The 15,245-nt window shown below is 45.0% G+C and overlaps 1 protein-coding gene across 4 annotated transcripts in view; it reads right to left on the reverse strand.

Annotated features, from left to right (window-relative positions):
* Positions 1 to 1,342: 1,342 nt before the first annotated feature.
* AP3M1 (adaptor related protein complex 3 subunit mu 1) overlaps positions 1,343 to 15,245 on the reverse strand; it is a 55,470-nt gene continuing 41,567 nt past the window's right edge. For all 4 annotated transcript variants that reach the window (XM_083146202.1, XM_083146204.1, XM_083146205.1 and 1 more), the window contains 6 exons: positions 13,851 to 13,988; positions 9,886 to 9,971; positions 9,321 to 9,454; positions 5,038 to 5,245; positions 3,908 to 4,052; positions 1,343 to 2,339 (listed from right to left, as the gene is read on the reverse strand). In XM_083146202.1, coding sequence (XP_083002328.1) covers positions 2,239 to 2,339; positions 3,908 to 4,052; positions 5,038 to 5,245; positions 9,321 to 9,454; positions 9,886 to 9,971; positions 13,851 to 13,988 — 812 coding nt within the window. In that variant the 3' untranslated portion in view covers positions 1,343 to 2,238. The remainder of the gene's footprint in view (positions 2,340 to 3,907; positions 4,053 to 5,037; positions 5,246 to 9,320; positions 9,455 to 9,885; positions 9,972 to 13,850; positions 13,989 to 15,245) is intronic.

Raw genomic sequence — 15,245 nt, forward strand, 5'->3', positions numbered from 1 at the left:
GGAGAAATACTGTATATAAGAATAAGGCGTTTTTTCCTGTGCACCTCCATTTGAAAGAAACCGTTATAGGCTTCGTGCCGCCACCTAAAGTGGTGAGTAAGGTACGCCATGAGCATATGGTTTATCCTATATCTAACCCATATGTAAAGGGGATATCTACATATAGGATATACGCTTTGTCTTGCATGTATCTGGGAGCAAATTTGATGAAAATGCTGTGAGGTTCCAAATCTCTGGAAAAATCAAAGAAACTTTTATGAGTGGACTACCCGACACACAAGTGTGAGTTGGGGTACGCCCACCTTCTCTCCTTTTATATACATTTTGACCTATAAATTTTGCTTGAGCTTAAAATTGGCTAAAGAGTGATAAACAATATTTTCTATATATTGTTCTCATCACCCCCACTTTCCTGTCTCAAAAACATTGGTATATATTCTGATATATGGTACATCTGGTTTTTCTCCGAGACAAATTGGAAACAAACCACGACGACATATATAAAGAAAAGAACAAGGAAAGATACCTTTATGAGATTGACGCCATCTACATTCCTGTGAGTTGGGGTACGCCCACATTTCAAATCTAAAAAGAAACCTTTATATATGTATACCTTTTTCACTTTTGGTGAGTGAGGTACGCTAAGCTAGCTCCTCACAAATTGTCTTTTACACGTTATTCACGTCACCTCTACACAAATTGCATTTTTTCTCTTTTTCTTCTCTTCGGAGTCCATCGAAAGAGTCACATTCATTTTAAGAAAATACAAGATATAACACTAAAGAAACCTTGATGTGCTTCACACCAACTTACCTTTACGTGAGTTTGGTACGCTTACCATAAAGAAATCACTTTTTCAACACATTATTAATAATTGTAATATCAAAGGACACAAAGAAGTAATTTTTTCCTTTTTCACTTTATTTCTTCATCACGAGTATCGATCCATTTGAAGTGGACACCGAACCAAAGTGGAATCATATGTCAGGATAAGGAGGACCACACTCCATCATATGTTCAAGCACTTCCCTGTTGCGCCGTATTGTATACCAGTTCCTATCTTTTCCTTGTACAGAAGAAAATGTAAAATACCCACATTGTCCAAGTATGCCCAGTTGTCCACCTACAGTTTGTGTAGCGTAATAACCATCTAACCCTACTAATTATGTAGCATAAAAACTCAGTCCCAGTCTTCCAGCGCACTAAATGGCTATAGGATTATTACTTTTGCCAACTGTATCTGTGACCAGAAATACAAGATGACTAGTATTATGGTGGCTTAACCTTAGAAGTGTCCTTTTTTGAAGGGGAACTTGAAATAAATCACAACCATTAGTCCAGAATTAGTTTTTTTTTTTTTTATATATAGACATGTATTTTATATCCAAACAGTATTACAAGAAGTGATTGGCTTTTCATGTATAGCTTCACCTACACATGAAGCTGTGCTACAAGAAGCCTCACCAATTATATTAACACACACACACATTTGTTTAAAACAAAGAAAAAAAATATATTCTGATACCAGCTATTTTGCTGATGGCACTGGTGATACCTGGTCACTGACTGGGTTGTGCTCCTGCTCATCAGCGTCAATGACAGGATTAAGGCATATATATATATATATATATATATATATATAGGAATAACTGATATTCCATAGCAAAAGTCAATATATTGTAAGTCACTTTTCTACTACAATGGGCTATGTATTGTACCATTTAATATTCTAGTGTTAGAGGTGATTACTGCAATGTACGTTTGGCCTGTAACATAGTACACTGGAGATATGCATTACACAAATGGTGCTTCTGATATTTTTAATTGTCCCAATTGACAACATTGGGTAACTTCATTACAGTCTTGAATTTGTCAGAGAGAACAATGGTTATTTTCTTTTATTCCTATAAAAACAGCAGCATAAAAGGTCTTGGAATAAAATTGATTGGTCCTAAACAATCCTGCTACCTTTCTGGCAGGTATTTAACCCATGTATTGAAAAAGTATATGGGTTTCCCTTTACGGAATAATCCAGTCTGTTCCCTTTTTTTAAGTATTAGCGTTTCCACTGTGGCCTTGTAGTACAGTTCCCTCAGCAGTAGGTAGAAGCTTGTGTGTTCCTGGGCAGAGCATGTGACTTATTTCTAAGCTCCAGAACACGTTCAGTATAAAGCTAAGCCTGCTGTGCTCCTCCCGTGTGTGGTGCTCCTCCCGTGTGTGGTGCAGAAATAGCAGGCGTTATGTGCGCACCTGGAACTTTCCTGCTTTGGTCAGATACTTCACTCCTTTAAAAGGCTTGTATTTCTCTCCGTACATGTCCAGGCGATTCACCTTTAGCCCTGAAGATAAACACACGTCATGAACAGGTTTTATGGTATGTAGACGGACAATGCGCTATTGATACAATCTGTCTTCTCCATCTTAGTATTTATGTAATATAAGGGACACTAGACTGTAAAATGTTTTCATTTTGTAAAAACTCTCTCCACTTAACCAAGTAAAAGGTAAGACTTTAATTTATTTCAGGGTTGCCGACTCTCCCGGAATGGCCGGGAGTCTCCCGAAAATCGGGACCGCCCCCCGGAAGGGTGGGCAACCCTCCCGGATTCAGGGGGGACCGCCCCAGATCGCGGCATTAAAATGCCGCAATCCTCGGGTCTGAGCTAAAATGACACAATCGCGTCATTTTAGCCCCGCCCCCTCCTCGGAGATCCATGAATCCGACAGTTTGTCATCGAGGGGGTGGGGCTTAGTGGCGTCACACTTAAGCCCCGTCCCCTGAGCGGCTGCTGGAACTCTCCTCTCCGGGCTTCTCCCGGAGAGGAGAATTATAAAGTCGGCAACCCTGATTTATTTTGCATTTGGAATACATGGGTAGATCAAGATGACTTGACTTTATAAACGCAATGCAATGGTAACTATGCAAACAAAAACAAGTGTTCTACAAGAAACAGAACAACAATAAAGGCATTTAAATGACAACCACAAAAACAAGGTCCCGCAGCTCAGATCAGCATTGGGCCAATTCTCAGCGCTACGCTTCCTTATTGATGAGAACAGTGATAAGTCTATGCTAGCACTAGCGAGAATTTTATAATGGTTTACTATAAAGGAAAAGTACACACAAAGCGTAACAAAAGGGAAGAACTGATGAGGAAAAATTTACTAGGGTGCAATATAACAAATGTGCAGATTTTCCGCTGAATTTTGTATTCCATTTGACATGTAATGTCATAGGCCAAATGCAAGGTATCTTTTCCAGAGAGCCCCACATGAACCTTTCAATATAAAACCCAATCTCCACAAGATACACCATCTAAGCGCATTACATTTAAACTGAGAATCAGGTAATACTCTTTTCACACCAGCCCCAATTCAACAACCCACGACAAGTGCTGGTGTGCAAGGTTCCCAGGAAAATTTGCCAGGATTTTAATCCTGCTAGCTAGCAGGGTTGCTGGCTGGTATGAAAGGTACTTACCCGGGTCCAGACTGCGGGGATCCGGGCAGTGGTGGCTGGGCGCTATTAGCCGGGCAGCGCTGAATTTGAAAAGACTTGCCAAACTCTCCCAGCCAATCAGCCTCCAACTAGTCTTTTCAAAGTGTTTTCAAATTAAGCAGCGCTTCCTGCCCTGCAAATAGCGCTACACTAGAATTTTTTATTTTTTCATACTTCTAGCTTACATGAAGATGTAACTGTTTTGCTTCAATAAAAGCACAGTGTATTTGATACAAGAATGTATTGGAGAAAAGCCTTGCTTTCTACACAATTTACACTTTTAATTTGGATTTGATAAGGAAGTTATGCAGGTGCTTCACTCCTTCTTAAGGCCGGTGGGGGAAGTTCTTATTCAAGATGCCTCCTTTGATTGCTAAATAAGATCAGAAATCCCAAAAGCATACATACCTGAGACTGCAAACTGCTGGATCTTGAAGTTAATGTTAAAACTGGGGTTCTCTTCTGGTTTTGGGGCCCCAGATTGCAAAGAGACCGTTCCTTTTAAATTAGGTAGCTTCTGTATATTTATCTTGCCAACGTCCCAGTTAAGCACCTAATAATGAGAGGGAATATGAGGTGGTTGTGCATAATGGTTGTTGATAATGACTTGTCAGGGTGACTACCATTTACCATCAATAACAGATTAATCGCCATCCATAGTATAAGATATAACAGAAACTGTATTTAGTCACATCTCCATATATGCTTTATTAAGGATTAAAAAAATCACATAACATTTATCATGTTAAGCAATGACAATTGATTAAGCAGTAAAAGGGAAGAACCACCATCAGGGCCAGGAATGAGAAAAGCTGGTGTTCAGAGGTTGCGTAGATTATAATGTCCGTTCACCCTACTGCAATAGTCACAGAAGTACAGGGGCAGAGGCAACCATGTAATTACTGAATAATCCTGTTACATTGCTTTATAGTCCTGTAGGCAGGGTAATTCAAAGAAAATACTCCTACATATACTGAAAATACGTATTTATAGAAATATTGAAAGTCCCAACATCATGAGCATTGAAGATCTTTGTAGTCTTTTTTGTAGTGAAGGTCTTTTGTAGTGCTGACCTCAGGTCTATTCCTGGTGGGAAAGCAAGATAAACAAACATGGTCCGGACAAATTACTGTTTAAGAGGACTCACAAAAGACCTCTTAAGGCCCATACACACTGGGCGATTTTTGAGCTGAAAACCGCTCAAAACACCAAGTTTAGCGCAAAGCCGCCCAGTGTGTATGGCCCGGCGGTGATGCGCGCTCCCGCATCATCGATGGGAAATACCAGCAGATGAGCGGCTTTGTGGATGACTTTGCACAGCGCTGGGCAAGGGGAAAGCGGCTCAGTGCATACACAGCTATCATCGCTGGGCATAATCGCCCAGTGTGTGTGGCCCTTTACCCTATTATTTGGCTATACCACGTCCATTATTGTAGGACTCAACATGGTTCACACTGAAACTTCTAAGACTGTAGAGTTGAAGCTATTACAGCAGCTCATCCATATCTGATGCTTAAGTTAAAAAATACTTAACTTACTTTGTTAACTGGATCAAATGTGTATGTTCCCTGTGTTGGGGTGAGGTTCATGTTCAGGACCACTTTGGGCATGTTTACAGTTAGCACTATGCTTTCCACTGTTTTCCCCATGTTCTGCTTGAGACCCACAGTCACGTCAAACCTCCCACTGGAGCCGTTTTCTTGGAAGGTGATGTTGTGCTTTAAATACACTGGAATGGCAACCAGGCTATGGAGGCACAAGAGAAAGGTTTGGAAATAATACACACACATGCAAATCATGCTAAAGTCCTAATTATGATCTTACAAGAATATACATTTATTAATGTGTTAACTGTGATGTTTTTTTAATTAATATTACATTTCATTTATAGGGATGACAAGTGGTTGTGCAGCACCGTATATAGGGGACACAGAACTGAACATAACAGTAACTGAAGAACCGTTTTAGAAATGAATGAAAAGATGCGAGTATAGATGGTAAGAGAGCTGTAATTGAAATGCAAGGCGGTGGCTGTGAACGGGAGGGAAGAGGGGCCTGCTCCAAGGAGCTTACAGTCTAGATGGAGGGGGTGAGACAGACTGGTGACGTGAGGTGCAGGTGAGGAGGTTTGAATGCAGTAAGTGAGCATGGCATGGATGGTCAGGACATAAAAGCAGTAGGGAGAGCAGCCTCGGTACTTGGTTATATAGGAGGGTATGCCTTGATAGGTAGGTTTTCAGTGTACGTTTGAAGCATTGCAAGATAAGGGAGAGTCTAAAAAAGCGAAGGGGGGCAGCACAAGGAAAAATCTTGGATACACTCTCAAGATTCAGTGACCAGGGTAGAGGAGAGGTGAAGGTCATTGGCTGACCAGTGAGGGTGTGTGTAGATAGGTATGTGAGGGCAAGGCGTTTAAAGAGGATTCTGTAGGGAAATGGGAGCAGGTGTAGATTTCCTTGAAGGGGCGTGGCAGAAAGTGGCCTCTGTACAGCACAGTCTAGCGTATGCGTCACAACCACCAGGAAGGTGGCAGAGCAGATCGCAAGGACAGGCTCCTTTTGGGGCTCCACCTGTCCATTCATCTGCATTTTCATATATGCTGCCAATGGGATTGCATATCGCAATGCCATACTGGGCAGTAAGACCCAACCCAGATCATACATGATATGATCATACAGAATATGCGATCCATAATAAATGGGCCCCAGAGGTTCTGGGCCCCTTCTGAGCTGCTTCTGTGGTGCCCCTCCTGGGCCAGTGCCGTTGAGAGTGTGGTAGGATCTTATAAGCAGCAGGGAGAAAGGAGAACAGATTATTTGTTCGCTGTGCTGCTGCTGCACGGGAACAATTTCTCCCTTGTTTACTGCTGTTAAATAATGAAAACTCCTTGGAGGACGAAGTGGCAGGATGGCAGTTAGGGGTACAGAGCTACTACAGGATGGTGTGTATTGTCGGATCAGATTGGCAGGCTACTGTGTGAAAGCATGTAGGTCATCATGGATCACAGTGCTTGGGCAAGTTGGCACACATGGGGAGTCATGATACTCTGCCTGTAGAGCGATTGTCCTTAGGACTGTAACCAGAGTTCTCAAACAGGGTGGCACTTATGGACATATCAGTCAGTCAGACTGGAACTTAAGGCACATATCTCAGAAAGGCTGGCTCTCACAGGCACAGTGTTTGAGCAAGCTGGTTGTCATGTGTTACAGTTTCTTGGCTTGCAGGTTTTCAGGATGCTAAGGACAATCACTCTCCAGAAATATGGTGCTGAAGCAGGCTGACCTTAATAAATCAATTTGCATGGCTCAGCGTATTACAGTTTGGTAACGGTAACTGGCCAGTGCGACACATGCAGAGACGTATGGTTATCTCAAGTGCCCAGAGGCAGGTTGGAAATTGGTGTTCCCATCTCCTTAAAAACAGGTGGTGTAACGGCTGGTTGCTCTGGGTCAGATTTCAAGAGTTTCAGCAGTCTGCAGCATGCAGAGTAATAGGTCACTGTTGGGTCCTATGTCAGAGTTCAGCATCGGTGGTGGTATTCCGTTGCTTGCTGCACTGCAGACTGAACTGTACACTGTGATCCATGAGGACCTACCACAGGTATTATCAGGACTCCTGGGACAGAGACCATTAACTCTGCAGCAGGTGTGCTGCAGCGTTCCGTTGGAAGAGCAATACAGTCACACATAGATCCCGCTATGTACCGAACAGGTGTTGCTGTACACGCAAGTGCTCCTTTGAGGCTTGGAGCCCAGAGATAGGCAACTCCATTGCCCTTGCTCATATGGCAGCAGGAATACTAATGGCAGTGGTGACTGCCTGGGCAGCGATTCCTGTACTAGATTTGTGTAAACTGGAATATTTTGTCACGTTGGTGAGAGCAGGGGTATATTTAGAACTGCATTATTACAGTGTTCTCTCTATGCGCTGAAAGCCTCTGTATAATGGTCAGGACATTAACATGCATAGGGGGGTATGCAATCTGCCGCTGTTATTTCCGACGTGGGAAATAGCGGCGGCTCCCTAGTCAATGCTGTCTTTAGCGACAGCATTGAAGCAAGATCACTGCAGAATAGGCCCGACTTTAGAAGCTGGCCAGTTCTGACAATAATGGCAGTGGATTCTCGCAATCCCGGCCGCAGATCGCCAATCCACGGCCGTTGGAAAAAAAAATGCCATTAATGCAGCAGCTATAGCAGGCATGTCTAAACTATGGCCCTCCAGCTGTAAGTCCCATCATGCCTTGCCACAGTTTTACTATTAGGGAATGCTAAAATTATGGCAAGGCATGCTGGGATGTGTAGTTTCACAACAGCTGGAGGGCCATAGTTTGGACATGCCTAATCTAGAGACACGGACCATAGGTATCTCAGTCCTCACATATTCAGATCCAGAGAAGAGCATTGTAGCGGAAGGAGCATAAAGTTGCAGTCTCGACTGCAGCAAAAGACACAAGACACGCTGCAACTGCGTCCAACTCAGAATCAGTCCCTATAAGGAGGGATCGCACCCCCTTGACAGACCACACCCCTTAACCCCTTCAGTGGTACTCCAGAGAACACTGTCTGTGCTGCTTAGTGCCAGGCTGAGCGCCATCGAGAACACTGTGCTGCTTAGTGCCGAGATGAGCGCCATCAAGAACACTGTCTGTGCTGCTTAGTGCCGGGCTGAGCGCCACCGAGAACACTGTCTGTGCTGCTTAGTGCCGAGATGAGCGCCATCGAGAACACTGTCTGTGCTGCTTAGTGCCGAGATGAGCGCCACCGAGAACACTGTCTGTGCTGCTTAGTGCCGGGCTGAGTGCCGCCGTGAACACTGTCTGTGCTGCTTAGTGCCGGGCTGAGCACCACCGAAAACATGGTCTGTGCTGCTTAGTGCCGGGCTGAGCACCACCGAAAACATGGTCTGTGCTGCTTAGTGCCGGGCTGAGCACCACCGAAAACATGGTCTGTGCTGCTTAGTGCCGAGATGAGCGCCGCCGAGAACACTGTCTGTGCTGCTTAGTGCCGAAATGAGCGCCGCCGAGAACACTGTCTGTGCTGCTTAGTGCCGAAATGAGCGCCGCCGAGAACACGGTCTGTGCTGCTTAGTGCCGAAATGAGCGCCGCCGAGAACACTGTTTGTGCTGCTTAGTGCCGGGCTGAGTGCCGCCGAGAATACTGTCTGTGCTGCTTAGTGCCGGGCTGAGTGCCGCCGAGAATACTGTCTGTGCTGCTTAGTGCCGGGCTGAGTGCCGCTGTGAACATGGTCTGTGCTGCTTAGTGCCGGGCTGAGTGCCGAGCTCAGCCGCTGCCCGACTCTGCCTCCTTCCCCCGGCTGTGTGCGGCATGACATGCTAACAGGGGCTGTTGTAGTGCTCAGTGGCACTGCCTGGACCCGGGAAACCGGTGGTGTTTTTTTTTTTTTTTTTGTGAGCACCCCCCCCCCCCCAAATAAATAAATAATCGTCCAGTGAGGAGCGCGCACTAAAAGATCCCCAACCACTGCAGGGGTTAATAGTCTGTGCCCCCCATAGGGCTGCTTTCATATGCTAGTTTTCCATCACAATCCCTGAGCATATTGTTGCACAGCTAACAATAAGACACCGCGGCTGTGCAAATCTGTCCTTATCTGAATCATGCCCTGTTTATACAATATCCATTGTTCAGGTTTATCATATCGGGCGTGACGGGGAGGGCTCACCATCACCAATGTAGCTAATGTAAACTTGTTCACAATACTATTGGTCCTATGTTTTGTTTAAGCCTCTACCTGCTCTGACTGTACGGGCTGCTTGCAAAGGGAGCATACTCACAACATAACTTAGATTCTCAGGACCTACTTTTGGGAGCAAACACGATAAGACATCAGCTGGAAGTTGCCATCAGGGGGAATGAAGGAGAGAACTCGTTCAGATTCCCAGCGCTTGTAACGCACACAAGGGTGGAAGCTGACATCATCCAGGAGCCGCGGGTTCTGCGAGTAAGGTGAGAGCATCAACAGGAAGTCATTTGGTGAATAAGGTCCTATCTGCGAGTAAGGTAAGAGCATCAGCAGGAAGTCATTTGGTGCATAACTTTCCTATATACGCAGCAATTTCCTGCTGAGGTGGTTTCTGTTTCCTCCCAACTTCCATGCACTTTAAGTACAGATGTGATAGAGTATAGAATGTCTGCCCTACAGCATACACGGGGAGTGGTAGAGGGAGCTATGGCAGAAGTAATGGGGGAGAAATGACAATATATGGACATGGGGTGACTTTAAATGTGTATGAAGAAATGTTCTACTTTTAGACTCAGCCAGGTAGGAGCGAATGTGTCCAGTACACCCCGGAATAATTTTCTAATGCCAAACTAAATAAATTGAATTTAAAAGGAAGAAATGACAAATATATTGACTTATTTTACCATGAAAGACAGAGTGAGGTCGGGCATACCAGACAGCTTAACACAGGCGTCCACAACTCCTTGTATCTCTGCGAACACAGTAGAACCTGTGGAGGGAAGAAGCATACACTTAAATAACACCACTTGGGAATGGTTCATGCATTGTAGAGGTTAGAGCTCAGTATACATATACAGTTGCTCTTGTCAATGTACTATGTAAATAATCCGGTGTCCCATCCACTTTTGCTGGCTTCCGACACTATCTCGACATTTGGAATTCAATGTTCTGCCGGGAAGTCTTGATTGTCGAACAATGGCAGCGGATTTGACAATCCATGGCTGTTTCCAACAAAACAGTTTGGTGTTTTTTTTTTTTTTAAAGATGAAACCGTCAGAAAGGGCAGTAGTGAATAGGCAAGTGAGATATTTCCCCCTATGGGAAACATCGGTACAGGTAGAATACTGCCCATAAACTGGATGAGGTTGTTTAAATGAATCCCTGTATTCATCTGCATCACATCTGATCTATGGTGACAGCGAAAGTCTCAAACCACATATGGTTTCCCCTAAACCAGTGGTTCCCAACCCTGGTCCTCAAGTACCCCCCAACAGTGCATGTTTTCCAGGTCACCTGGCAGGTGCACGCATTATTCAGGCACATTTGAAAAGATACACAGGTGGAGCTAATTACAGCACTTGTGATTCTGTGTGGAGACCTGCAAAACATGCACTGTTGGGGGTACTTGAGGACCAGGGTTGGGAACCACTTCCCTAAACCAATCCTCATGGGACTGTAGGTGATATCCACAGGGTAACAAACCAGCTACAGAAGTCCAGGATGAAGGTACGTCTAACGTGTTTCGCTGAGGAAGCTTTACAAGCATTAGGTCGACACCACTAGGTCAACATGGGCTTAGGTTGACTCAAGCATTAGGTTCGCATGGGGTTGTTCACTTTTTGTGACACGACAGGTGGTATTTCATACACTACCATCCACTAGGGCGTGGTGGGTGAATAAAATAGTGTGCAAGCTATGTATGCAAGGGAACTTGGTGCACTTTTTCAGTGTCCATGTCAACTGTGTAAACATTCGGGACAAAAAAAAAAAGAGAAAACCCCAGGTGGACCTCTTGACTGTCGACCTAATGACCCTGTTGACTTGAGCCCATGTCGACCTAGTTGCTGTCTATCCAATGAGCCATACCTGACCTTTACCTAGCTGACTGCCGCCTACCCTCCTGGACTTCATCTGTCTCATTGTTTGGACCAGAACTTCTGCAGCATATCTGTTACCCCTATAGCCCCATGAGGATTGGTCAGTGGTAAACCTCAGGAGACTCTCAATGTTCCTGTGGTACAACATTATGCATGACTAGCTCAAGCTTAATACCTGGGTTCTCGAAACATGTAACATCTACATTAGTCATTATGTAATTATGAAGAACAGCCAATCATTTACAGATTTGATCTCCCTAATGAGGTGCCAGAATTATTGCAGTAAAAGACAATATTAATATATGCCTTTAAGGAGCGAGAAGATATTTGGTTAATGTTTAGCTCTTATTCCTTGCCAGCTAGTAGGTTTGCCCAGCGGCAGTCTTATGTGCCAGTCTGGCTCACCCAGTACTCTTAGGAAGCTTGGGATCACTGAAACAAACAGTAATAGGATGTATGACATTTTTCTGTTGAAGAGAGTCCCAGCCACACACAGATCTAACATGAGTTTCCAGCAGCTGCACAATCGCACTTTCCATGCAATGTAACTTGTGATATCAGGATAGGAAGTCCCAATCACTGTGCAGATATGTACAACCTAAGGCAGGGCATACATTAGGGTGACTTCTCCCCTCAGAGAAGTTGCCTGTGATTCCTCCTCCCCCCCCCCCCCCCCCCCCCTAGGGCAGGATCGCATGACATATGCAAAAAAAGGAGCTGCTTGTCTGCGTCTTTTACCAAACATCTGTGGACGAGCCGGTAATAAAGCCTCATCGTCTACCTTGAAGGTTGATTTCACCATGGCAATAGGATCCTCTAACCCGAGAAACCGGTTCTCAAGTTGGTTGTTCATCTAATTCAATTGGGTCATCATCCAACCCATCCGTATCCTCTATGTCAGGAAACAGCCTTTTTGAGCTAGGTAAAATTGGAGGGGCTATAGGTTCAGGGTCCCCTGGAGCCAGAGCCCTGGTAAGGGATTCCACAGCCGATGTTAAATCAGCCTGCTGGGACCTGTTTCCCTCCCTATCCTTCTGTGCGGCTGACAATTCAGAAGATGAATGTGAAATAACCGGTGTTAGTTGTGTGGCCCATGCAGGAATTTCCTGCTGGGGTAGTAACGCTGGGGGTTCTGTACAATTATCAGTATAACAGTACCTCCTGCCATAGTACAACCACACAGTGCACACAACATAGGAGCAATACGGTATAGAAAAAAGGGTTAAAAATGGACTGGATAGGAGAGTTACAAAAAGCAAGTCAGTACTGCGCTATGACATATAACGCAGGAGCGCTAGGACTTTCAATTTGTTACACAGCCTCTCTCTCCTGATAGGCTGTAACACACAGATGCTGGGACTTGAAGCCAGCGGCAAATTCAGATCCCTCTGAGGTAATGGTCGCCATCTGTGAGGGGAAGCTAGGAGCCTGCAGTGCTAAGTTCTGCCCCCTGTAAAGGTGCGCATTTCAAATGGCCACTCATGTCCCTAATACTGCCAATTTACCCATACACCCCTGCTAATAGGAAGCTGTGATATACTTACAAATGCCGTGCTTATTGGTGGCGGTATGGCTGGAAGGACCGCACCTCACACAGCGGTGTCCAGTTACTGAGATACGTGGTCTCAGGAGCCGGGGACCCTGGCGCAAACCACAAGCAATGGCGCCGGGGTCCCGCCGGCAGCTCCCACGGTGCAGACAGGCAGCGGTATAAGCTGCCTGTCTGTCCTCAGGTAAAAGTGGCACAAAATAAAACATCATTGAAAATAACATTTCTATTCGCCCTGGAGAGAGCAAACCTCCCGCAGGGCACAATCTAAGACTGCCTGGGAAGGGGAAGTAGAAGAGGAGGAGTCAGCTATACTTTTTTTTTTATGTCTTAAAGTGCCCATGCTCCTGGTAGTTGCCTTTCTATTTCCCACTGTGAACTCCAGTGTCACCTAGTGGATAAAGGAGAAATGTCATGTTTGACAGGCAAAGGCGAGGCTTGGCACAGAGATGGTCTTCATATGTTAGGATGATTTTAATGGAAACTACTCCTACATAATCAGGTGGACAACCAATACACACCTCCAGCCTGAATGAATACAGACTTTGTGCCTTCGGGCCATATTCAATGCAGTCGGCGAGGGAGTTAAATGGTGGTGTATCGACAAAAACAAGTGACCCTTGCCGTTTAACCCCTGCGCCGGCTGCTCACCCTATTCTATATTCCGGGGAAATCCTCGCTGTCAGAGGACAGCGAGGATTCCCGCAAACAGCGAGGCTCGCGGCTAATGCAGGGATCCTGCTGCATTTAGCCGCGAGCCTCGCTGTTTTAGCGGCCGCACACCCCGTTTCCCCATCGCTACAAAAACCTAGCGAGTGTGAAACGGCACGTGCAGGGGGTCAGTTGAATACTGACCGTGCAAGCTGTGCCAGCGAGCGGTCAGTACTGCTCTCAAATGAAATTAAATACTGCCCTTTAGGTCTATTTAGATTGCCTGATACAGTATATTAAGTACCAAGAGGTCAACAGCCTAAAGGTCACTGGAAATCATAAGCAAATGCTCGCAGCCGAGATTGATTACCTTTCCGGAAGTAACGCAATTGTTATCTCTTGTGCACATAATGCCATGTGATGCAGTACTCTGTAGATTGCGGTTTACCACCATATATAGAATGCTTGTTTCAACCTTCTAGATGATGTGTACCCTGCCAGGTGTAGAACACGAACAGCAGCAAAAGCAATGGTCATAAGTACAATGAATAATTAATGAAACCCTTAGTACCTGATTTGTCTATGATAGCATCCACTTCCTCAATGATGTCAAAATAGGCCTCGTTGTTGTTGTACTTGACTCCGGCTCGTCTCCAGGGGATGTTTGAGAGTTGCCCACTGGGCAGTGTTTCCCCCATGTTGCTGCTCCCTTTTAAATGATAAAGAATAAAATGAGGCACTTTCTGAATGGTTTCAGAAATCTCTGCTTAAATACTATATAAAACTTAAACGAAATGTGAATTATATCTATGATGTATTCTGTCTTGTTGGTCACCACTGGCAACTATAATAAAATCAGTGTGTGTAATGTGGACTGTCCACATCTGTGAGTAACTCCCCGTACACGGTGCAATTCAGGGTCCCTTTTGATTCGATATTGACTATACAGTCAAAATCAAATAGGTTTCAGCCGCATTCGGTCTCAATTCTATGCAGATGCTCCCATTCAGTCTAAATCGAATGGATAAATAGACTGTGCAGGCCATATAGTACAGATCTGTATTCTGTCTCAGTCGCAGGCAGATATACAAAGTAAACACATCCTATTGATCAGTGAAAGCTAGCAATGTAGTTTGCATAGGATTAATCCAGAACCTGACAGGCCAAGACTAGAGCCAGAGTGTATAAGGTCACATCTGTGGGGTGTGGTATGGCGTTTCGACAAGGGGGATTCCGACGATCAGTATCCCGACTGATGGTGCTCTGAGAGGGGGGCAATCGCAAAGTAGCCCCTTGCCGGCTCGGTGGCTCGCTACAGGTTCTATTCTCCCTCTATGGGGGTCTTGGACCCCCACAAGGGAGAATAGGCCCTTGTGAGTCGGGAGCCCCCATGTTGGAGCACCAGCAGTTGGTATTCCAGCTGTCAGGATCCCCCCTGCCGGAGCGTCATATGGCACCCCATCTGTGTTGCACCATATAAACAGTACAAAAGAGAATAATACTAGAAATAGGAAGAAAATTTATAAAAAAAACCTTCTATTTTTGCTCCAGAGCACATCTCTGCAAGCAACAAGTCACAGTGTGATGCGTGTAGGAACACCAATATGTTAAGAATCCATGGATTAGTGTAAGACATCCCCTCTTGTTTAGCTTCCATACATTCTGGTAGTTGGCTATGTATCAGCCCCAGAAGCACTTGGCTAATAACTGCTCCTGAACATGCCACGTAGCACTCAGCACCTGGAGAGAGCAACATTCTGCACCGTCACTATTTACCTTTGACCTCTTCACATATCAATAGCTCCAGCTCACACCCTCTAGTGATTAAGTAACCAGACTGCAGAATGGAGGTTACAACATACAGTACCAGGTTATATAAGTAGCACTAATATGCTTATTAACAGCCAAATAAATGGGAATTCACTACTAATTGGTCTATGGTGGAATGCTTATGTAAAACTTTATT

The sequence above is a fragment of the Crinia signifera genome, chromosome 6 (genome assembly GCF_055691185.1).
Source record: "Crinia signifera chromosome 6, ASM5569118v1, whole genome shotgun sequence".
Taxonomy (NCBI): Eukaryota; Metazoa; Chordata; class Amphibia; order Anura; family Myobatrachidae; genus Crinia; species Crinia signifera.